Below are 26,618 nucleotides of genomic sequence, written 5' to 3'. Positions count from 1 at the left end.
ATTAATGCATGTGTAACTTCTCTCACTAAACTGCACACTGCAGAATGTGCAGAACTTCAAGTATAGTTCTCCAACACCTTCTAATATTCTGATTATTCTCATCAATTTTTAGACTACAATCTGGATCTGAACTGGTTGATTCAATGCAATTACTCTAAAACTAGCATTAATTAAGGGCAGGAACACGTGTCGTGAATCCCTCATTCTTTGAAGCTTTACACCTGAAGGTATTTGAAACAACACTAAATAATGTAAAAAATACATTTTAAATTGTAAATTGCTTAGCAAATAAAATTATATGAGGCAGAAAACCCTTTATTATAATTTAGAATTTACAGCTTTTTTCCCCCATGACCACTACCAGGTATGCAGCATTGCACAGAAATCTAAAAACATTTTACTATCACTAACATGGTGATAAGATGGCCTTCTACAATAGAGTGACTATATCAGTGGACAGGGGAGGGCTGTGGAAGTCAGTTATCTGCACTTCTGTAAAGCCTTTGACACAGTCCCCTACAACATACTTCTCTCTAGACTGGAAGAGATGGATTCAGTGGATGGACAGTTTGGTGGGTAAGGATATCCTGGTTGGTGTCCAGGACTGTCACATCTAGAGGCTCAGAGTCCCAATGGACATCAGTGGTATGTTCATCAGTGACATAGAGAATGGGACTGACTGCACGCTCAGCAAGTTTGCACTTGACACCAAGCTAGCACAGCTGAAGTATGGCATACCATGGGAATCTCATGAGGTCTGACAAGACCATGTGGAAGGTGCTGCACCTGTGTCAGAGCAGCCCTGGTACCAGCCCAGGCTGGGGGATGGACAGATCACAGCAGCCCTGCCCAGAGAGGTTTGGGGGTGCTGGTGGGTGAGAGGCTGGGCATGACCCAGCCATGGGCACTCCCAGCCCAGAGAGCCAAACGTGTCCTGGGCTGCATCCAGAGCAGCGTGGGCAGCAGGGCCAGGGAGGGGATTCTGCCCCTCTGCTCTGCTCTGCTGAGACCCCACCTGCAGGGCTGTATCAGCTCTGGGGCCCCAGCACAGGAAGGACATGGACATGCTGGAGGGAGTCCAGGAAGGCCACAAAGATGGCAAGAGGGATGGAGCACCTCTCCTATCAGGAAAGGCTGAGAAAGTTGAAATTGTCCAGCCTGGAGAAGAGAAGGCTAGAAGGCTCTGGGGAGACCTTAGAGCAGCCTCTCAGTACCTAACAGGGGGCTACTGGTGGTAGAGGGACTTTTTTACCAGGGCATGCAGTAATAGGACAAGGGGTGATGGCCTCAGACTGAAAGAGGACAGGTTTAAATAAGACATTATGAGGAAATTCTTTACTATGAGGATGGTGAAACACTGGAAGAGGTTGCCCAGAAGAGATGTAGCTCTTCCATCCCTGGAAATGTTCAGGGCCAGGCTGGATTGGGCATTGAGCAACCTGGTCTACTGGAAGGCATCCCTGACCAGGTAGGCAGGTTGGAAGTCTCTTTAATGTCCTTTCCAATTCAAACTAATCTATGATACTGTAGCTGTCAGTTTAAATTTAGCTACATTTTAATGACAAATGAATCAATTTGTCTGTATTCTAAGAAATGCTGCCATCAAATTCCAAAGATAGTAAGTAGCAGGACTTTAGGCTGAATTTAACATTTTAGGTATTTTGAATCTCATTTTCAGAGTGTGAAAAAACACACCCTTTGACCTGCCCTCATTTTCTTTTCAGAGGTATGCTTTTAACACTTTTTTTCCCACTAATTAAAAGAAAGTGTAAAAAAACCCACAGAATTTTTGGGTACTTAAAGGGCTTTAATTTGGCCTCACTACAAAGGGTTCCATGTGATCTCTGAAATAGCTCCATTGCTTGGCAGGAAGAGCAACTTTCAGTAGTAGAATTGTATTACTCAACTGGGAGTCAAGATTCCATGAAGTTCACCAGATGACAGATATGGTGTTCTCCCTGTGCTGGGTGTTGGATGAAATGACAGAAGTATGAAGAACAAATCAGAGACAGCAAAACAGAGTTTCAGTAAAAGATAAAGAAGGAAGGGAAGCCAAGGGGATCTATGCACATGCTAGTTCTCCACAGAAATGTACCCTCATCACCAATTCATCTTTTCCTTGTAAATCACCAGCCTATAGGAGGTTGCATAGCTGTTTTCCTCATCCAAATCTCTTGCACACAAATGTTATGCAAAGGTGGTGAAAAGGCTTTTGTAGACCTTCCGTTTAACAGAAAAAATAAATTCTTTTTGCTCTTTTCAATATCTACAATTATTTCTTCAATCATACTTAAACTTTAGTTGTCTTCAATACTAGATCTATTTTGTAATTTACCTCCCAGTTAAGCATATGCCAGCATCAAGGGATGCATATTAATATAATGCACCAGCTCTTTAACCCTGCAAAATTAAAGAACCCATCAAAAAATGGAAACAATCTTAGTAGCCTGACAATTGTTTTGATGGATATTGACACTGAAAGGAAACTACAAAGGCTCCAACCATGTTAATTAAAGACCAAAGAAGAAGTGAATCCAAGATGTAGATGTGTGGTTAATGAATATACATTTGACCAGCACTGATGCTCAGTTCATTCCCACAGTTCACAGTACAGTATATCACGTACACATGGGACTTTCAACACACCAGAGGTTAGGATTTTAATATGTAAAATGTAGGTGAGTACTATATGGCTAAAGCACGTGTCAATGAAAGTCAACTGTTCAGCCCTGAGATGCTGCTCTCCAGCACTCCATTTTATCATCACAAAAATCTTCCACAGCCTAAGTATCCTCAATTTGTTTGATGAGGAGGCCTGCAAGTTCATGCTGATTGATCAGCAATGCTGCTCAAGACAAACCAGAGCACTTCGCAGGGCAGAGTGTGGGTCTGGCATAGACAGTAGAGTTAGTATGGAACAGTATAAATGAAGCTTACTTCCACTTCTTTAATCACTTCTGATAAAACTAGAGTTATAGTCTTTTCTTTCTCTGTTTCAAGTATAGCTTTACTGAATGACAAGCTGTCTTTACTCCATGAAAAAAGCATAGCTCCCTTTGTTATATGAGTTGGATAAATCATGATTTTGCCAGATTACTGGGGTAATTAGGATTTTTTTCTGACAAAGACATTCAACTTCAGATGACTCTAGAATTAGACCAGTTTTGACATTTGATGATGAACATTTATAAAGATTATTTCTGCAACCTAATGGAAGTTATACACTCTAGATGTGCTATAGAACCAGTCACTGAGGCACCACTGAAGTCCTTCAAAGCTGCTGCAGAATTACATCATCTGTACTTTTCTGTAGCAACATACTATATAGAGCTACTTAAATTTTGGATTCCCTAAAACATCTGTGAACAAGCAACAGGTAACGTATAAAACATATAAAAATATTTGTAACTTCAGCCAATACATCTTTACATGAAGGTTTTGCTCTTCCATTATCCACATAATTGAAGACATGATGCCCTCCCAGTCTGGAAGTTTCAATCAAATGAAATAATATAAATTATAGGAATATTAGTTAAACAGGAAGATAGCTTCCTCTTTGCCTTCCTTGGTGGTCAAACAATTAATGTTTTTTTTAAAATTATAATACATATTTCTATGTATAAAAAATAAGCCCCCTATTTTTCACAGGGTCACAGAATAAGGTGAGTTGGAAGGAATCCTCAAGGATCATCAAGTCCAGCTGTTGGCCCTGCATAGCACCATTCCCTTATTTTTGTCCATATGGAGTTGAGAAAGGAAGAACAGCTTTAAAGAAGAAAAATCAATCCTGTAAAAAAACCAAACTACCCTACCTGTTTCTTACTCTTTCCTCTCCTCCCCTTTAAGCTTTCTCTTCTTTATCATTCATTATCAGAAGGTATTCAGTACTCATTAAAGACATTAATAGGAACTAAGACAAGAACTCCTCACTAATTACAAAGCAAAGCAATTCATTTTTCCAGAATTACACAGATGCTGAACAAAAAGAAAATAAACTAACAAGAATGCCATAGTAACACAGTTTGACTATTAGAAATGTCTGCTCAGACATGGCAGAAACATTAAGGCTCATATCCTGCTGTTCTTAATTGCCTTAGGCTGTAACATTACAGTGGTCAAACAAAGACTAACAAGAAGTTAGTAGTAACAAGAAGTAGTAAGTGCCAAGTCCTCCTGGACCCAAGGTGAGTAAAGAAGCATAAGAAGTATCACATTAGCAGGCAGAGTCATATCAGGCTTTTCCATAATCAATATAAAAAATCATTCATTGATACATGATCAGTCCTAAGGTAAGCTTAGGAGATAAACCTGTTTACTAACAGCTGAATGAATAGTTTCCAACCACTCTTCCCATTTTGACAACACAGTCTACAAAGAAAAATGCAGACTGCTTAATATAGGAAACATGTTACACTAATCAAAGATTGGATGAAAGAAGCTTAAGTTAGTATAGAAGGTTAGAAAGTACTGTCCTTGCTAATCCATAATTAATATATGCTTCTTTTTTAAAAAAAGTCTCTATTCTTTAACATCAGGTACTTCTACAGCACTAGTGGTAAAGACCTGTTTTTGCTTATTTCTTCCCTCACACTATTGTTTAACATGCCTCTAAAATGATCTTGAATGTCATAAAGCCTACAATTTCTCAAGGCTGGGATTCCATTGTCTTAGTTAGTCTGAAAACAATAAGGCCACTGAAAAGAAAGTATGAACCTCTACAACATTTCTTGATATTCTACTTGCCTGCCTTTATGAAAAAAACATATTAAAAATTAGATACAACCCTCCCTTACTCCTTCATACTGGGCTAAATTGACAGTTTTTTGGCTAAGTTGCTGCACTGTGTAGGATGAGGTAATGAGCTACCCTGTATGGGCACAAGACCAGGCCAGGATTGCAGATGAAGACAAAAGAGGCATGGGTGATGACCCTTAAGTAAGAGCTGGAGCAAAGAGCTGCCCAGGCAGAAGCAGACAGCAGACACAGAAACAGGCTAACACTGAGTGCCTGTGGCTCAAGGAGGAACTGAGTTTTGAAAAAATAGAAATCACCACTGGAACTGCCTGCCACCTGGAAGTTTTAAATTTCTGAGCAGAAGTATTTTCCCCAACCAGTAAGATCAAAAGGGAATGCATAAGCTTGTGTGATGGGGTGCTCCTACTCAGCTCAGTTTTGATAGTAAAAATTCCATGAGATTTGCATCAATGTCTATTTCTCCAATACGGATCCTACAAACTCCAGTGCATTAACCAGACTTCCTGGCTTTGATGCACATGGAGTCCACATACAAGACTGTTTTCAAAACAAGTCCAACAAAATGTGCCTTGGAGATCTTTTCGTGTTGCAAACAGAGCAATGTTTCATCCATCAGGTTTCACACACAGAGTTTCAGAGGAAGATGATGCCACACGCAGACAAACACAGGACAGTATCCCTGTGCTCAAAATGGGAGTGCAACCACACTCCAAGCTGCTTGGAGTGGTGGAGATGGGACAAAAAGTGTGCTGTCCTCATGCCATTACAGGCCTGGGCAGAGCAGACCCTGCCACATGGTAGACAGCATGCTCAGCACACAGGGTCCAGCAGTCGTGAGGACTGCAAACCCCCACAGTAGGCATCACACGTTTTGCAGGTGGTAATTTTGCATACGTTCTGCAATTCTAAGCCTCTATAATAGCTGTCATCCAAGGAAATTTCTCCCCAGGTTTAACAACATGAACACTGCACATGGTATTTCAGGCATTTGCTGATTATCCTCAGATTTAGGATAGGACAAAGACCTTTGTCTTTTTCCAAATGTCAGCATACTAATCCCACAGCTTTTTCCCGGTGTCCTGCTACTCTTAAAAATATTCTCCCCGAGCTTGTTACTGAAGCTGTAGCAAGCTTTTGTTACTCTAAGCAGCTTGAGAAGAGATTCCTGAAAAGAAATTAAAAGAGTGATTAAAAAGCTCTAGTCAAAACTAATTCATAAACTACAGCATCCAAGCACAGTCAGTACTGTTTAAGGAGTCTGAATCAACAAGCTCTGCAAACAGTTCAAAGCAACAGGAAACCATAGAATTTTTCATGTTGATAAAAATGCTCTGAGGTCTGATAAAAATTGTATACATTTCAGAGAAAGTATTGTGTAACACTGGCTTCCATTGTATGGAAATGTTCTGAAACAATCTTTTTCTGGACAGGAAGTAACTAACAATACCATCTTGAAGTTAAAATTGTAAAATTGAACAAACATACTCAGTGGACTTGTGTAATGACTACAACTTCAGATTTTGCTTTTTGTCTTAAACACAACTTTCACACAAAGTGTACACATACATTAACAACTTTCATATGTAAAAACAAGCTCTGAGAAAATAAAAAAGTAGAAGTTACAATCAAGTAACCAAATCAAAATCTCTCCAGCACTACCAATGTTTTATCTAGTTCTACACCTACATTCCTAGACCTGTTTTTGCTGTTACATTTTGGGTTTGAATCAAGTTTATTTTTTAAATCAGCAAATGTTTAGGAAGTTGCTATGAAAAAGCTTTTTTTCTGTATCAGTTAATACACATACCTACCTGTTTACCTATAAAGTTCAAAATATTAGCTTTACAGACTGTGCTCTGTAGCTACATAACACTGCACCGGCAGTGCCTTCAACCTTTTTTCTAAACTATTTTGTTTCCATTTAAGAATCAGCTTTTAGTATTAGATATTTAAGCACTTAGGAGTTCGCATTACATCACAATTACCTGCCATAACATCAAATACCTGCCATTTTTCAGCATTTGAGGGGATAAAGATTACCTAGAGACTTCCACTAAACCTGTTAGGTTAAGTAAAAATTACATTTTCCTTACCCAGAAACATAATTATATATTGTCCATTACATATTCAAGGACCTGAAGTTTTAGCCAATTTGTTTGAGCTCGAAGTAGGATATTGCATAGTACTTAGAAAGACATAAGGTATAGGAAGTTAGTAAAAAAATAATTTAGTGATTACCAGAAATCTATTATCTTAAATCTATTCTGCAATTCACAGGTATGCAATCCTATAAAACAGTCAGTTTGGGGAACAAATGGATGACTCTATGTGCCAATCTCATCCAAATGCTCAGGAAGCCCACACACAGTACCTTCCAGATGAGGAAGGGCAAGGAAAGAGGTAGGGGAGTTTTATGCACTGTGAGACAGCCCCTGACAGCACTCAAAATGTATTGCCATCACATGAAATCCCAAGAGTTAGGATACCTTGGGAAATAAAGCTCTTGTTATTGAACAAGACACTCTCATTTGAAGACAAATGAGAAAGTTTACCTAACTCATTCCTCTTCCATCTGAACTTCCCATTCATAAGGGACTCCTGAAGGAGCTTAGTAAACTTTAGAAGAGTACGGACCTTTTCCACAGCACAGATTTACATTTGGCTGTAGGACAGCACAGGCATTACAGTCTCACAAATTAGTAACATCAACAGCATGGAAGGTGGCAGAGTTGCAAAGATGAGGACAAATCAGTGCCCAGTACTTAAAATTAAGGCTTTTACAGTAGAGCAAAGAAAAATTCCAACAAATCTCTCAAATTTTTGGTATAATGACAGTGAACATAGAGCTGTTTATACTAAAGATTAAGATTAATAGTATTAATACATAACCTGTAGGTTATGTATAGCAGTGTTAAACTGATTTAAAAAAAAAAAACCAAAACACTGGATTTGCTTTTACTTCTTTTACTTCTGCAGCTCTCTGTGTGTGTTTTAAATGCTTGTTCTCCAATGCCCCCATATGCTGCTCAAGATCAGCAGGTAGGCAATCAGCTGAAGTTTTGCAGGAAACATTCAAAGCAATAATTTATGACTGATGGTGAAAGTTACTCCCATAGTTGAATGATGGTCCATCTCTCTAAGGTTTTCCTTTTTTTATCCTTCCACACAACCTTGAAAGGATCATTTTCATAGCAGGAACCAAGGTAGAGCTCTGGGAATCAAATTAAATAATAGAAATTGTATTATCAAGTATTCATTTTTATCTTAATAAAGTTCTCACTTCAGTTTAGTAACTTATTCAAGGTATGCAGGTATCTTCAGAATTTTTCTAGGTAGATGAGTGATTATTCCTCTAAATTGTGCAAGTAAGCTGACAGAGGTATCTCTGAAAAAAATGTTTACCTTAAATTTGTTTTCATTACAAAATTGGATAGAACTAACCACTAGCTTTTAATGACGAAAGAGCAGCTAAACTATGTTACGTTGAATTTTATAATAGATATTTATCTATAGTGAAAATACTAAAAAATCATGATAGTAAAAAGTTGTATTTTTTTCTTTAATTTTGCTCTGTTCAAAGATTCTTGTCAGGAAGTCAAGAAAGGAGTTCTTCTGTCTTTAGAACTAGACAATTAATTTTAAGATGTACAGCTATTTTCCACATCTAGTCACTAAAAGCATTTATCAGAAGCCAACAAAAAAACCCGGCTTAGTGTCAGGTTCTAGTATATGAACAAAGAATCCTGAAATGACAGTGTAATGAGACATTTCTGAAAGAAGTCTAGATATTAACATTCCTACAAACAGCCCTTACATGCAGTTAGCTAAACAATGCTGCATCTGGAACAAGAAATAACCAGGCAATGAATATCTAAAAATATTCGTTTCTCTCGATTCTACAGCAAGGAAATCCAACTTAGCCACACTCACAACACAAGGAGAAAAGAGAAGAAAGCAGAAGGGAAGAAATACCATTATTCATGTTTGTTAGCAAAATAAGTTTAGAAAGGCCTAAAAGCAATTTAAATCAGGCTTTCTTGTTAGTTCCCCTAGTTCCTTGATACTCTCTGTACAGAGACAATTTTTCCTTTGCAATCTTCATCTAAAATCTCCCAGCAATGGAGTTCTGACAATCAGACTACTCTTAGAGAACTCATGCAAATATTTTAAGGGAGAATATTAAGTGGTTTAACTGCTTAGTTTGAATTTCTACTGTTATTTCACACAGTACTTTAATAGAAAGTCATGCCAAAATGAAGTTATAATTTGCTGTATTCCTGCACCACCAATTTTCTGGAGTTTAAATGAATATATTTTCTAGACATGGTCTTCAGGATCAATATCTATAGTCTTCAGAACCATTACAAGAACAATTTTAAGGGAAAAAAAAAAACACAGAAGAGAAAAAAAAAAATAAAGAAACCCCTTACACCAGCAGCACAAGCACTGTTCTCCCAATAATAGAAGCAGGGAGAACAAGAGCACAAAGTTGCTTTGGGATCCAGAGACACTGCTAGTGAGGCAGGAGTTGATGTACTGCTTAACAAGCAGGCTCAGCAGCACTCTTCTTTTCAGGGGCATGGAGAAGGATAGAGAAAATGAGGAGGAAGGGTCAAGATGGGACATAATTTTCAATCTCTGCAATCTCAAGAATGCAAGTCTATTCATGACCAGGATGTTTTCCTTTTCACATTTCACAAACACCCTCAAATTAATTTATGGATTCTTTAAGAGCTGAAGTTCAGTAGTTTCCTTTGCAAAACAATGTTCAGCTTGTGATAAGGGCTGTTTATGCCACTCACAAATAACTAATTAGACCAATTCTCACCCAGGTGAAAATTCAGCCAGACTTCATGGAGCCACTTAGGTGCCCTTGCTAAGTCACAGATAGGTAGAAACAGCACCTTGCAAGGTCTTTGATGTTAATCATAGTGGTTGGTGGGATTTAAGGGTCATAAGACAACAGTGGCAGAAATGCCACCCAGAGCAGCAGATTCAGAAAATTGACAGACTGAAACTCTGTGCTTTGGCCTGACATAAAAGCATAACACTGTCTGTAAATCAACACCCTCTGTTCTGAAGTTTGGTTAGATCAATTTAGTGGCTTAAAAATAAAATCCTTCAGCAGCACTGACAGCAAGTGTCACCATGCACATGTAGTGCAGTATGAAAGAAGTGAGAATAGAGGGATGGCATTAGGGCGTGAAGCTATGTGCAGTAAGAGTGGCAATCCCACATCATCTGAAATTCCATAAAATACAGCAGAGTTCAATAAACAATGTAAACACAGTATTTTCTGATTTGATATTCAGTGTGATTTTGCTCGCTCCATCAAGTCTCATCACTTCATAAGACAAGAATATCTGTTCTGATGGCTGTATTTCATAACTATGGAGCAAAGTGGCAAAGCTGGGGCTTTTGACAATAGACTGATGAGAATTCTGAAACCTAGAAAATAATAGAAGAAATACAAAATCACAGAATCACGTCATCATGTGTTTCCATTGAGATAAACAGCAATTATACGGTAAATAGTGGTATCGTTTAAAAATGAGTCTAACTGCTGTTTTTCCAATCATATTTGACTTTGAGAGACAACGCTAAAAAATAATAATCATAATTAATCATAATTTTGTTATTATTAGGACTAGACGTCTTGACAATTTGTTAACAGAAAAACCAAGGAATACATACCTTCCTTGCTTATTACTCTACATTTGGAATTTGTCTCAAAGATGTGTCTATACTAAAATGCGGTTTCCTCATTTGGCACTACAGTCTTTCGGAACTTCTCTTTGCTTCTTAATAGCTTTAATTCACCTCCTTAGTGGCTCTAAACTTCCATTTTGCTTCCCTGTAGAACTTCATACAGAAACAGTCACAAGTCCTTACCACTTCTCACCAACCATATCCACTCCATCTTTTTCCAGATCTCCAGGTTATTAATTTTGACGTGCCTTCTCTCCATGTGAAGAATTTTTCCTTTAGTGGGCCTGGCACTTGTCATGCCTTTCATTTCCAGCTTAAAACCCACAAACAACATTATCTGACATTAAAGATTTGTCAGTTAACAGTCAGTTTTAAGAGCTTGTGCACTTAACACTCAAAAAATAATCACCCTGAAATAAACTACTAGCACAACTACATGCAGACTGCAGACACCCCAGTGCTGAACTCATGCTTCCACCAACACCAGTGGAAGTATCAGAATTTACTCAAGGAGGGGCTAAATAGACATGCATTTCATCACCAGCATCTGATCTTCAAACAGTTTGCAATCCCAACCAGAGTGCTACAGCTGCATGCTAAGTTTCAAAGGAAAAACAAAATCACTGGTTCACATCAAAAGATGAGAATTGCATCATTTTATTTGTATCAAGGAACTGAATTAGACTCCTAGAATGGTAAAAAAAAATAATTTTATATTTATAAATAACAAATAAATTTGAATTACCCATTAAGCACTACAGGAACTATAGACTCTTTCATTCCCTTTGAGCATATTATTACCATGCTAACAAGTTTCTCCCTTCTGATAACTAACAGCTGAGTAAACGCTATTGAATTTTGGATGCAGTGGTTGAACCTATATTGACCTGTAACTAAGTCCCAGGTCTGTTTCTGATTGTTCACAGCACACTGACACCAAACATTCTGAGATACCCAAATACCATCACTGACAGGTAATGCAGTTTGCTCATTGGATCACTGAAGGTATACCAAGATTACTTCAAATCCTATCTCTCCCATTGACATGCCTCGCACTGTCAGGCAACCTCCCACTGTAGTGAGATGCAAAATAATGATAAAGGGCACAATCCACTTTTAAATATGCCAGTATGAACACACTGTGCACAGAGCAAAGAGCACTCTGCACAGCTCACTACAGCAGCTGACAAGGGGAAAGTTATACAGGTCTGTACAGTAAGCATCAGTCAAGGAATTGCACCATGTGCTGTGCCATGTGGATGAACCCCAACAGGCTGAGAAACCTGGATAGCCACACCTGGACGAGGCTGTTCATTCCACTGATAAGCAGCTCATGAGGGGAGAGCAGTCAATATTGTCTACTCAACTTCAGCAAGGCTTTTGACACCATCGCTCACAATATCCTCATACACAAATTCAGGAAGTATGGACTGAATAAGTGGACAGTGAGCTTGATTGGGAACTGACTGAATGGCAAATCCCAGAGGGTCAAAATCAGTGGCAAAGTTGGAGGCCTGCCCCTAGTGGTGTCCCCCAAGGACAGTATTTTCAATACTGGGCCCTATATTTTTTAACTTGTTCATTCTTGACCTGTAAAAAGAGGCAGATTTCCCAGCAAATTCAGTTATGATACTGTGCTGGGAGGAGTGACTGACATCCCAGAGTGCTGCGCAGTCCTTCAGAAGGACCTTGACAGGATGGAAAGACAGGCAGAGAAGAGCCATCTGAAATTCTATAAAGGCAAATGCAGGGTCCTGCACATGGGGAGAAACAACCCCAGGTACCTTGGGCTGACCTGCTGGGGTGCAGCTCTGCAGAGAAGGACCTGGGGGTCCTGGTGGACAACAAGCTGTCCATGAGCCAGCAATGTGTCCCGGTGGCCAAGAAGGACAATGGGACCCTGGGGGGCATTAGGAAGAGCATTGCCAGCAGGTCATGGAAGGTGATCCTACCCCTGTACTCATCCCTGGTAAGGCCTCACCTGGAGTGCTGTGCCTGGTTCTGGGCTCCTCAGGACAAAAGAGACATGGAGCTCTTAGAGTGGGTCTAGCAGAAGCCATAGAGATGATGAAGGGTCTGGATCATCTGTCTTATGATGAAAGACTGAGGGAGCTGGGGCTGTTCAACATCAAGAAGAAACAACTGAGAGATGATTTCATCAATGTATACAAGTATTGGAAGGATGGGTGTCAAGACAATGGACCAGAGGTAGAACACCTTCTCAGTGGTGCCAAGTGATTGGACAAGAGGCAATGACAGACACTGATGCCCAGGAAGTTCTACCCGAATATGAGGAAGAATTTATTTGCTGTGCAGGTGACCATGTGCTGGAACAGATTTCCCAGAGAGGGTGTGGAATCTCTCTCACTGGAGATACTCAAGAACTGTCTGGACAGAATCCTGTGAAATATGCTCTGTTTGGGATGACACTGCTTGAGCAGAGAAGTTGGACAACATGACCCACTCTGGTCCCTTCCTATTTGACCCATTCTCTGATTCTGTGAAGATGACAGTTCTAGAAACATAACAGCATAAGTACCACCCTTGGGTATTAAACTTGAAATAGCATTTCCTCACTGACAGCTCATGCACTTACTTTGATTGTGCTGGTGCAAGCTGGTAAAGATGAAGTATTATGTGTTGTACTGGAATTAGATTAGCAACCACTTTGCAAACACCACTTCAAAATTTAGCTTATACTTCTGAAAGACACTTACAACGACCTTAGTTCTAACCCCACCATAGCAGGTGGGTGTCATGGCCTTACTCAGATGAAAATAGTTTTAAAAAAACAAGTCTCAAAACACTGCTTAGTGTTTTCTGAGCAAAAAAAATGGATACCATACAGTTGGTGCTTAAGTTTTGGCTCAAATTTCCTACTTTAGAGGCCTGTATTTACCAGCTCAATAAAAATAGTCAGCAAAAAATGCATGCTACTATAGTTAAGCATCTAATCAAAGAGCAAGAACCAGTGTTTGTTAAGAGCTAGTTATTTCAGCATGACCTTTTTTTTATGAACAATTTTCTTTTAATGTTACCTGAATGAACTGGTAGGGTTCCATGTCCTCAAAACCTATGTGTGAAAAAAGAACTAGAAAAGCCTCCCTCACCCCTACCTGTGCATAAGTATCAGAACAGATATGAAATGTAAGAAACCAAGCCCCAGTGTTTCTGTATCCTTGAAATAAACAGTGGCAAAAACCAAGCAGATCCATTAACTACTTACAGAACACTTGCGTTGCAAAGTCAGTTTTAAAGAAAGCTGCATTTAAAAACATTCTATGGCTATATGCTAAACATGGTATAGTCTTCCCAAACTGGAGCACTTAGGTGCTTACATAGTTATGTCCAAAAGAGATTTAACTGATATCAACTTAACTAGTATCAAATACTAGTCCATGTAGCAGAAACTGCCGTTTCCCACTCACTAACAGGCCTTGCATTTACAAACAGACTGGTTAATATAGAAAATATAATGCTTTGAGCAGGAAGTACTTATACCATAGTTGCAAAAATTTTTCCAGTGTTACTAGCAAATGAAAAGTAACAGTTCTTCAGGAAGACGAACAGCATAGATATAAGATAAAATTATCTAGGTTTCCCTGAATAAGTGAAGTCTTGGGTTTTACAACAACATTAGCCAGTGGCAGAAGTACCAAGACAAAACAACAAACATGAAGGTGGAGCAGAAGGTAACATCTACAAGATCTAGATGTAGATTCTGTCTGTAAAGGTTGACTTAGTGCAAAGGATTTGAGGAGTATCATGTCCATCTCTGAGCACTCAAGACAGGCAGTATTCTTTAAATGTTAGATTGGCTGGTGTTACTAAGGAGGAGAAGGACTCTAAGTATATTTTAATGCCAAATAAAATTGTTCTTTGTAAGAACAATTGGGAAAGAAATAGAATGTCTTTCTTTGTCTCAGAACTTCACCCCAGAATAACATTAATTTTCCAGTTCTGCTAACAATAAGTGGCATATTGAAAAGGACCCTACAATACTCTTTATCATTCCATCCCAGTAACAGAACTATTCTATTGTTGCAGTCTGATTTTAAAAACTATAAATAATATGGACAAAAGAGGAAGTTTTGTTGGGGTTTTTTTTAATTTCTATGTCACATTTAAGCTCACCATATACACAATTCTCAGTAAAAACTACTTCAGATCTCAAGTGGCCCATTAAGATACACTGTAAGAGACATGGGCAGCATTCACATTCAGATATGAGGTTATCTTAGGGAATCTAGTGTTCAGTGCTCATTTCACAAAATCCAGCCAAAATGGACCATTATTTCATCACATACTTCAGCACCTGTGTCCTTTTCATGAAAACTTCTCAAAGATCCTTTGAATTTTACTATCATGCATAGCCAGACATATCATCTGAGCTGTGCAGTACTTCTGAGAACCCTGAGTACCTACGACTCAAATCAGCAAGATACCATCTATTCCTAAGTGCTGCTAATTGTTTCCTAGTAAAAATCAGTTCCTCCATATGTCTAGATGTAGAAAAGGGACATACACTCGGACATTGAAAAAGCACTTGGAAATCAGTATCCAGAAACTGAAAATAAGTTAATCCAACAGAAGTGTTCCTGCTTAATTGAAGATTAACTCCTTTAGTCACACACAGTCAGTGAAAAACCCAAGTAGTGCAAAAGCACAGGTGTTCTGACAAAGCTAATCATCCAAATATCTTCTTAGGACCCCAGTTTACTGCATACAGTTACTTGACAACAGAGATACACAGAACATATTATTGCATATGCTTATTTTTTGTTAGCATAAAAAGTACCCTAAGAAACCTGCTATGGCTGTGTACTTCACAGTAAGTCATCCTGTACTTCACTTCTGTTATGTGAAGAGTTTCAAGATTAACTATGGATCCAAGACTACAACAGACTATTTTAAAAGCACTTTAAAAACCCAAATTCTATACCTAGCCATATTACCTATTATGGTTTGGGCTGAATGAGTCTGTTTGTTTGGGTTTGGCTGTAGTGTTGTTTTGTTTTACTACAAAATACTCTACTCAAAGGGGAAAAAAATACCATTTCTCAATAAGCTGAGATTCAGCCTAGTGGATAGTCATAAAAAACCCTTCCAGACCTGAGCTTCAAAACTGAGGAGCAAAGTTCAACAGGGGTAGATCTGAGTTCAGACCTATTTAAACATTTGCCAACACAATAAACAGACACTGCTGTAGGAAAAGGTATGTCTATCCCACCTGTAGTAGCCCTTCCCTCGTGCACACCCCTGCATTTGCAGCCAGCTAGGTTACAGTATTAACACAGCTCACAGCACAAACATTGGTGCTGCAGTAGACAAGTAGAAGAAGCAGTGCTTATCTTCTGTGGTTCCCACCACTTGGTGGCAAGATCTGTTCAGGATGTTGGCAAAGAGCACAACCACAAATATCAACAAAACAGTGCCTGTGAATCATTTGCATGGATGTGGAAGAAGAAGAAAAACCTGAGAGGAGCTATGTATTTCAAGTTCTCCCCTCCCATTACAGAAAATGGGTGATATAGTCTGCTTAAGTCAGCTAACTTGGTAACTGTAACTAAAAAAACTGGAAATCATTAATAGTTACTGGAAATGTCAATATATGCTTGTATCTGGCAACCCAGCATCATCTATTGCATGTTTAAACAGTATCTTCATAGACTAATTTTTTAACAATGACTGGCATTCATCACTACTTGCCACCAAAGAAGCATATCAGAGTGCAGTCTGTTGCCAGAAGCATGATTGTGATGCAGCTCCAGAAAATCAATACAGTATTGAAAAAGAGTTCCATTACTTCACCAAATGGAGTAATGCCACTACCAGGACTCTGTGTAGATAAAACAGAGCTCAACACTGCATAGTGCAAGTACCAGGTAGAATAAACCCACAGCTCCCTCTAGCCTCTTCTCCCCTGTAATATTGCTGTCCTGGACACAATACTAATTTTGGTGGAAATCACATGGCTGAGCCTTGGGAAATATAAAAAGCTTGAAACAGAATGGGGAAAAGAAGTTTACCATCAAAACTGGATACAAAAGCAGATTTTTCATAATGCAATACTTTCACACCCATTACACCTTACCTTTAAGATTGAATATATCTGAAAAAGCCTTGCAGGAAGGAACAGCACAAAACCCTGAACACGAACATTTGAAGCATGCTCTTCAAAAATTTTTAAAAAGAAAGCTTCCACCTAAATAGGGCTTTTAAACAGGGCATTTAAATACATGTTTCATGGTATCTTTAATAAGGAAGAAAAAAAAATAGAGGTGGACTCTGGGTTTTTTTTCCCATTAAATAATACAGCACACTTTCTTTGTTCACTGTCACAATTAACTAACACTATAATCACACATGGAGAAGCCTGAGAGTCTTCTCCAGTGCAAAACTACCTCAGATACGAAGTGCACATTGGTAAAACACAGACACACATACATATACTCATGCAAGGTCCGTTCCAGACCTAGTCTACTTGAGGCCTCAACAGCTTCCAAATTAGAGATATCTAAAGGAGAAAAAAACCTAAATTCTAGTCTCGTTGAATATCTGCATTGTTTATATGGTCTGGAATACCTTGGAAAACCATAGCCTCAACTAAAGCAATGTCCAAGGCACCTACACTAATGAAAAACTACCAGTAAACTAGTGTTACATTATAAGATAACGCTCTTCTCTGAAGTAGACTATTGCACAGGCCCAGATTTGAAAGGCAATGATTTAAAGAGTGATTAGCTAAGAGCCTTCAATCAAATTACAGCTTTATGATACAGTCATGAAGAATAAATGTTTTGCAACAAAAATTTCCATAAAAGCAATATCTAAATTCTACTTAAAACATTTATTAACTAGGAGACAGAAATACTCTGCTCAGCTCTAGTTAAGTGTCATTGCCTTCCCTGATTAGAATTGCTGATCTGCTACAGAATTACAATCCATTGCAATCTCTGTGGCTCAACAGACTGTGTTATTTCCTTAGATTCTGGTTCAACATCTAGTTGAGTCCTGCAAAGATAATAGTAACTGTGGTAGAGTAAGCACTGTTTTGGAAAAACAAACCACAAGAACACACACACAAAGAACACACACATCTGATGCTTGCCTTGAGACACAGAACAAAAATCATCTAAATATGATGAATCTGAAGGACTTATTAGCAGAAGTAGGATTTTTTCTAAAGGGTTGGCCTATAACATCTTAATAATGCATGGAAGTTCCAAAAAAGATCAATTGCAACTTTAAGACACTACAAATACCTTCACTAGATCAGCAATCATCCCTTCATGATGCTCAGGACACTCATTTATGTTTTGCCAAGCCAGAAGATCTGGTTGAGATTTCTCATGCTTGTTTTGAAGTCATAAAATGACTGTGACAGAACATAATTTAAGCATGGTAGAGGTCTACACATATTGTTCTCTGAAAAGTAGTTTATTAACCATTTCAGGCTGACCAACATGCAGTTTGTTTTAGTATTTATATATTACTAATTCTTTACAGATAATCAAGTTTTGTTAGCATTATCTGTAGAACTTGTTAGACTCTTCATTTTGCTACAGAAGACAGCATAAACTACTCTGCTGCCATTGCTTTCACACTATAAGCATCTCATTTTACCCCTGAGACAGCAAGGTGGCCAGGAATTGCAGTAATGCTGAACTACTGCCAAGAATCTACACCTGCTCTACTATCTGCAGTATTTCTGTGGAGCACAGCTGATGAAGTATTGCTAAAACAAAGTTTTGGGAAAGCTACCATTAAATCTTGTAGGAGGAAAACAGGTTAAAGAATTTGAGTCTGGATAAATTCAATGATCAATAATACTTCTGCCTCGCAACTGCTTTATAGTGTTCATGTCTTGTTACCCAGATACAAAAAGCAAACTGAAACATGTCAGGACAAGACTGTAGTTTGTCCTGTTCAAAGAAATGTGTTTGACTAACTGCACACACTTCAAATAGTGTAAGATCTAGGAGTGGATCAACCAGTTGCAGACTACCAAAAAATTAAAATACCTATTTTTAGGCAAGTGCAGCAGTAACAAGTATACCCTAAAATACTAATCTTTCTCAATATTCTCTAATCATCTTAAGAACCCTAATATTCTAATTCTGCCATCTCAAACTGACACATATCATAACCATCTTTACAAAGACAACATACTAAATATAGTCCAACAAAAGTGAAGATGAAGCCTTTTTATAAAGACACCTTGATTAACATGACATGACAGAGATGAGCACATCTTCCAGAAGCTTTTACCTTGTAATTCCTTATAATTCAGCATGAATGATGGAAAAAGCAAATAGCAAATTTAGATATTTGTCCACAGCCATCATGTAAAGGCCATCACATGAAGTAGTTATGGAGAGACTATCATTAAATCAGGAATTAATACTAGATACTATGTTTAATAGGACATAATTTTCTGTAACCCTACCAAAATTCACAGCTGTGCAGCTTCCCCATTGTGTCTGGAAAGAAGTGTATTCATTACACATCTAAACAACTGCATCACTGTCTCTACTTCCCCTGCTCACAGATCAAAGTACAAGCAGTACCAATGACAAGAAAAATACAGCAATGGTTCCAACTTGTAACACAGTACTTACCTGGTCAATGCATCCAATAGCCTAAGCTGCCAATATAAATCCTGAGTATGCTTTAAAGCTGTTACTTGAGAATTTTTAATCAGACTTCTGCTCAAAGAAGACTGTGCCATACTGACAATGAACACAGGAATACATGTTATCAACTAGGAACAGAACATAGTTCATACACGAAATCCATGTTTCCCTATTAAAGAATGCTATAATGTATGTGGTCAATCCAACAAAAGGTTGTCCACAACAGTTATATCACTCAACAGTAACTATTGATAAGAACTTGTCTTTATGCAACAGGAATGAGGTACTGGAGGAAGAGACAGTCTGGCAGATAGAGGAACAAGACTGGACAACCTCTGTCCGGCCTATATGATCCACAGGGCTTGATACACTTACCTTCTGTGAGATGAGAGACATGTGCAGACATACAGGCTACAGCACTAAGAGAGTGTCCTGAACTACTCTAAATTTCCCTAGTTTCAAAATTCCTAAAAAAATGTTTAATAGCAGCACTGGCCCAAGGCCCAGTTGGTTTCCACCACACACCCAGTGCATAATTACCTGGCTTGCCTGATGGTATTGCACATCCCAAACAGACTGAACTACACCAGCAGAACACTGAATTCTTCATTATATGAAAGGAAACTAAGAAAGCTCTTGCTGGTTTGGCAAGCCAACTTCCCTCACCCAAGTTGTCTGTGTTCTAACCATTGAAATAGGTGAGCTCTCCACCAGCCAGGTACCACAAGGTCAGTCTACAAGCTTACACAGAATAGCAGTACCCATTAAATACTGAATATAATACAGAGACCATCATGTGACCGAGGTACATTGAATTACCAATGATTTTGCAATTTTATTCTAGAACACTAAATTTTTAGACCTTAGTATAGAGTATCAGCTGCTGAATTAAAAGCCCAGTGCACCTTGGTGTAGAAATACTCTGAAACCCATGGGCACTTGCATTTAGAAATTAATACAAAACAGCTACCAAATCAAGACCTCTGCTCTGAATAATAACAAATGTCTGATACTTAACCACAGATCCACTAAGTAAGTGCTGGCCCTGACTTGGGTGTGCTCACTCATATTTAGAGAGATGCAGCTTATCAGTAACACATTCCTACATTTCAGGGTTTGTCCTCCTTGTTAGAAGATGGTCTGCAAAGGAATTCTATAATGCAGCACCCCAAAGCATACTGTCTAAAACATCTTTAAAAGACTTGTTAGCAAATTTAGTCTTCTTGACCTTAAAGTGCCAAGATACTACTCAAGTCATCACACCAACAACTGTGTTTTTTTAAGAATATTTCAGTTCTCTAAAGACAGGGACTTGTACTGTTAATATTAAGAAGCTAAGACACAAAAACACCAGGAGAAACTGGAGTTCTGGAGACAAAATGCTTGCTCCTCTTCAACAGTTCAGTGGATTTGTAATATGATATATCATATCTACAAACATGGTATTGATTTTAAATCAGTGAGGTTTCCATTATTTTAATTTTACATAATCCTGTGTCCAACTAGAATTTTTAAGTATATATCCCAAAAAATACAATATCATTTAGACTTTTGACAGAAACATCACTTTCTTGAATATGTAGACAGCTGCAAGTGTGGGTTTATTCTGTTTGAATTTTTTTTTTAATGGAACAGAAGACAACAGAAAAATAAAAACTAGCCTAAAGAGTAAGGAGACATTCTTTCCTGTATCCTGACCTGTGACCCCCAGTGATAGGACAGAGACAAGGATGAAGCTATTGCCACATATGCAAGGAAGTTAATAAACTGAATTCAAATGTCCTAAACAGCTTGAAGAGACATCTGTGACTCCCACAGTAATATGCCAATTTCACATCCAAATTTTTAAATGGCCAAAATACAAGGGACATGATTGGTAACTTTTGTAGACTTTGAACTACTGTCATTAAATCTTATTAAAACAGCATCTTGCTAATGCTGCCTCTACCTTGCAGATCATACCGGGTTTCTGTTGCTTTGGAACATGGACGAGTTTCCATTCCACTGTCAGACAAGTCCAGTAGCATGAATTATTTTTTTCAAACTATACAAATTCCTCAGGATATGACTGTGGAAAGTTTTCACAGGTATCTATGTCACATTTTTACCTACCAATTTATATGTTATCTGACGGATTTTATAGATTTTATTCCTTCTCATTTCCTGAAGCTCTCAATTGGATTCTCCAGTTTACTAAGGAACCTGCTGTGAAGCCGATTTCCCTAGAGCCTTCAATTTATTGAGAAATTCCCACGTTCGATATTCTTTGAAGACTCCACAAGAGTGAAAGCGAGCCTTCGCTGTTCCGGAATTTCACCCTAGCGAACTGAGTTTAAAGCACTCGTTTTCTGGACTGAAAATCGCCTAACAACCCGGGAAAGGTCCTCATGGTGGGGAACTGGGAGCCGAGACGGCTCTTCCAGAATTCCGATGTGACTACGGCGGAGATAAACCTCTGCAGATCGCGGTGCGCCCCTCACGGATCGCACTGCTCTCCCCTCACCGGGCTGATGCATGGCACTGAATGCAGCAGGATTCCTGCTGCTGGCGCACCCCGCCAGTGAGACCCCTCGACTTCGTGCGCATCTAGCAGCGCCCACAGCTCCACGGGCGGCCGCTCCCACCCCCAGCCCCGGCACCAGCCCGGCGGCCCCCGCGACATCCTTACCCCATGGCGGCCGGCAGCGCCTGGCACCGGTGGTGCCGCGTCCCCGGGGCGCTCCTCGCCGCGCCGGCAGCTCTGCAGCCCCGTGGCGGCGGGGCTGCTGCTCTGGGCTCGCCGCAGCTGCCGGGGGCCGAGCGGGGCCGCCCGCGCCCTAGGGAGCGCCCCCCGCGGGCCGGGCTCCCATGGCCACCGGCCCCGCCGGGCGCCCGCAGGCAGCGGCTCCGGCTCCCGGGCGGGCGGCAGCGGTGGCTTCGGGGGCGGACGGGTCCCCTCCTGCAGGCGAACAGGGAGGCGCTCGCCTTTTCCGAGAGAGACTGGCAGCGGCTGCGGCGCTTCTCGCCGGGACGTGCGCGGCCGCGGAGGGTTCCGTGTGCCTCAGAGGCGGAGCGGGATGGGGCAGGCGGTGCGCACAGAGCTCCACGCCGCCGCTCCCCCTAGCACCGCCGCCAGTAGCGTGGCGGGCACGGATGCATTTTCCCGAGAAAGCAGAGCGAGCCGTGGCACCGGCGAGGGCATCGGACTCCCGGCGAGAGGCCGCTACCGACGAGCTGCGGCCGCGCGCCGCCCGCGGACAGCGGGGCGCCGCGTTCCCCCGATCCGCCCGCCCGCCCACCCCCGGCTGCGGAGATGCGGGGCACCGCTCCTCCTTCCCGCGGCGGCGGGCCCGCTCCTCGCCGTCACGCCTTCTTCTGCAGCGAGCGGGCGGGCATCGTCCTGGGGCGCGGCGGATCGGTCACTGACAGCGGGCGGCGGGAGGGGCTGCCGCCGCCGAGCCCGCGCTGTTCTGCGGCGGGGCCGCGGGCTCAGTCCCGCCGGTGGGACAGAGGGAGGGAGCGATGGCCGTCTCAGGCGGTGCCCGGCTGCTCCGGCGCCACCGAGCCGCTGCCTGTGCCCGCTCGCATCCCCCGCCTCCGCCTCACACCTCCGCCACCGCCCGCTCGTCCCCTCGCGGTGGGCAGGCGCAGCCGCCGCGCGGAGCCCGCTCCTCCGTCCCGCTCCTCCTCCTCGGGGAACGGGAAGGGAAGGGAAAAGAAAGGAAAAGGCGAGAAGAGCGGAGTAGAGCCGCGCCCTGCCCTACAGCCCCGCGCCGCACGCGGCCAGCGCGTTCCTGCCCGCGGCGGCACCTGCTCGCTCTGCCTCCATCCTCCGCCCGGGGAGCTTTAAATAGAACACGTCACCGCGCTCCCCTACGCACCGACGTCACGCCCCGCTCCCGGCGCTGACGTCACCGGGGTGCGGAGGATGATGTCAGAGTGGTCCACGCCGCCGGAAGCTCTTCTATAATAGGGAACGGCGGTGGGGGGAGAGCGGAGCGGAGCGGGGAGGGCTCGGGGTGCTGGCGGCGCCCGGGCCGCCTCCTCCCGCCCCCGGCCCCTGCGGCGCCGTCTCCACGGCAACGCCGCGCCCGGCGGCTCGGCGGGGAGAACCGGTGTCACGGAGTCACGGGCGAAGGCGGCGCGGAGCCCTCTCCGGAACGTGGCTACTGCAACTTCGCAGCCCTCCGCCTTGCCAAAACATGGGCCCGCGTCCCGCTGCTCTGCATACGCTGCAGAGCACAGACAGCGTTACCGGAAAAACGAGGAAGAAATGCGGCAGCCATTCTAAAATTGTCCCCCCAAAAATGTAGATTCCAGCACATCCACGCTAGTACTATCGAAAAGAAAGAGTCAGACTGTAAGCTGGATAGGACATACAATATTTGGCAGAGTTCTTCACTTGTGCCATGAAAACAGCATGCTTCTAATCCATCACTTGCCCAAGCTCCAGCACCATGTACTATCTTGCAGGGATACACCTCATCTCAAGTTCTGCAAATACTTCCATTAACTCCCTGAGATTCCATCAACTTGTAAGCATGAGGTTTAACTGCTCAGTACGCTGCCAGTGACATTGGGATTCCCCAGGTGGAACATACTCCTTGCTAGGATGTCTTTCAGTGTTCTCATTGTATTTTCTGCTTAAGTGAGGTTGTAGCTACTAGAAGCTACATACGTATAGAGGCATATTAAACTACAATGAGCATAAGAGGAAGATATTGATACTACACTAGATGCCAATCTCACATAAAAATTGAAGAAGCTCAGAATATTCCCAATGTGTGTTACAGAATTGTAAAGTATGATAAAATCAACCATGTTAAAGCTGTTGCTTTAACAAAGGGTTGTTTGTCCTCTCATAAAACCTCTATTATTTAGGACCAAATGTATCCCAGAAGAGGCTGGAATAAAAGACAGCATTCACCTAACAATCTAATCTTTCTTGAGTCAGGATGCACATTTACAAAACTTATTTTAATCTACAAATGCATGTTTTACAGACTCTTGTTTCAACATTTTGACCTCTAAAAGTAATCAGCTATGGGAAAAGCAAGGATGACAAATTAAATATCAAGACAAACCTCCTCCAATCACAATCATAGGAAACCCAGCATGAATCATTACTATGGGAGTAGCAGCAAGGCATACTGCCTCACGAGGCAGAAAAGAACAGCTTCCTCAGTTGCCCATTTCTCATTTCCCACACACCACCTCATAAGCTAAAGGCACTGAGCTAAGAAGACTTTAGTTTGAGTGACAACAGTCTGAGGTTTGTTGTTTGCAATGCTAAGAACCTGCACAGTTATGACGAGGCTGCATAATTTCGCTGGACTGCAATTGCTGTGGTTGAGCCTCACCTGCTGGCCCTGAAACATGAAATTCTATGTATTTTCCACTAAAAATAAAACTGTGCACAGGCTTCTATCAAAAAACAGAGGTACTCTCTGGTGTTGGGATGGGGGGAAGATGGAGATTCGCAGATATTCTTTCTTCTATATTAGAGTGAAAAAGATAAAAATTAATGCCAACTAGGCAAGCATAAACAAAAAGTAGCTTATATGTATGCATTCACTGATGTCAACTAGCTGGGAGTTTATATTCATTAGCTTCTAAAAGTCTGAAATGATACTCCATGCAGTAAAGGCAGGTCAACAACAAGGAAACTAAGGCTTTGATTTTATATATGAGTAACTGTTTCATCAGTTTTATTCTTTCAGCTCAAGCTCACACACTAATGCAAATGCTTTAGTATTTCATTATGTTCACAGTATTTTGTTTAGATATCACAGATGATTCCATCTGTCTCTGCCTTTCAGCTTGTTCACATATTTGTCTTGCTGAAGTCTACTTTTCTGCAGCATGGGTACAAACCCAGAAATCCCCAAGAATGAAAGTTAAAGAGAAAAAATATAAAAAAAGACAGATGCACACTGAACACCGGGGTAAAGAATAGTGTGTTCACTTGAGAATAAGAGGTGTGAACAGAATCATGGACAAAGAAATATGGAATATCAAGAATGTCTTTACTGGCTTGTGAAATAAATTAACTGTATATTTCATGCACTTCTGTAAGTAATAAAATATGAGTACTGGGAAAGATAAGATCCTGGGTAGGGGAACAGAACTGTAGGGACAAAGAAAGTGTCACTTCAAGAAAATCTGATGATTTTTTAAAAGTTTTTTCATTCTTATTTCTTCATTTTAACAGTTTTTATTTATTATTACATTTAAGTGCAGAAAGTCCACCTTATTAATTACTTCTCTTCCACATTTACTGCTATTTCGAGAACTGCCTCCAGTTCTGACAGGTTTCTCTAAGATTTAAGCTTTGTCTCAAAGACACCCTTTCACAGTCTTGATTAGTTTCCAGGTTGATTGTGTTAACATTATTTGTCTTGTGGAAAAAACCTCTGTTTATACTTGCCAAGCTTACTGAAATCCCTTTTCTGTCTTGCCATTCCCCAGATTAATATACGATAGAAAAACATGGTGATCTATGTCAGCTAAGGCAGAACTGTATATATAGATACAAAGTAAGCAAGCCAAGTGATTAATCATAGATATTAATAGGAGAAATACACAATCACCTCATCTTGAAGTCTGAAGTGATAAAACATGGAGAATTTTAGCAGTGATGACAAGACTTTTAGCTCTAAGTTAATTGCTTTGGGGTTTTTCCCCTGCTATTTTAGAGCACTTCTTTGTCTAGAGCACTTTGATGAAGGCAGTCTTGAGCATTGCCTGGAAACCATCAGCAGTTCAGAGCCTGTTTTTTCAGAAAAATACCAAGTAATGCCACAGTCAAATAAGAGATGGATGGCTTCAGGCAAGGCAAAGCACAGGGTGGTGCAGGAGAAAGAGTGTAATTTTGCAGAGTTGAAGTAGCATCTTCCTGGCATGTATATTTGTAGCCAGCTACTGAACTGCCAAACCCTTGCCCAGGATGGCCAACCAGCTGGGGCAACACCTGCAAACTTGGCAGCAATTACTGGTATCTCTGAAAGGAATGCTACTTTGAGTCTCTCAGTGGGATACCTGTAGATGGAAAAAAAACCCAGATGGCTGTGCTGTCTGAGTTTCAAGCCTGCTGTGTATCAACATGGCCACTGTCCTGCTCAAAGTCCTGGAAGAGCAGAAGTACAGAGCTGGAACATCAAAGGTCTGCATTTTGCCAAACTTTGTATGGTTACTTTACCTTACTTGTGGTTATTTTTTCTCCATGCAAAACCAGATCTGCACCACTTGATTGCACACTGGCTAGGAGCTACCATTCCCATGGAAAAGACAGGAGAACCCCATTAAACTACACTAAGCAGTGGAAAGATTTGAACTGCAATTGTTTGTTCAGGTCCAGTTGACACACACAAAACAAATGAATTCTAGCTGCAGCAAAACCATAAAGAAGCTGTTAAAAGATTGTTTAGGGAACCTTGGAGCAATTATTGGCCAACCAAAATTGGCTTGTTTGGTTAATGAAAGTAAAATCCAATATGACATATTATTATGCTCTCCAAATATTTTGGGTGAGGTTAATAC

General features: G+C 41.0%; 1 protein-coding gene across 1 annotated transcript in view; it reads right to left on the bottom strand.

The window, feature by feature from the left end:
• Window positions 1–22,199, bottom strand: part of HOMER1 (homer scaffold protein 1) — an 86,278-nt gene extending 64,079 nt beyond the window's left edge. The window contains exon 1 of the mRNA XM_015653126.2: window positions 21,769–22,199. Coding sequence (XP_015508612.1) covers window positions 21,769–21,773 — 5 coding nt within the window. The 5' untranslated portion in view covers window positions 21,774–22,199. The remainder of the gene's footprint in view (window positions 1–21,768) is intronic.
• Between the last annotated feature and the right edge of the window lie 4,419 nt (window positions 22,200–26,618).

This window comes from Parus major, chromosome Z (assembly GCF_001522545.3).
Source record: "Parus major isolate Abel chromosome Z, Parus_major1.1, whole genome shotgun sequence".
Taxonomy (NCBI): Eukaryota; Metazoa; Chordata; class Aves; order Passeriformes; family Paridae; genus Parus; species Parus major.
Note: the sequence above shows the minus strand (reverse complement) of the source record. Positions and strands in the feature narration are given on the sequence as shown.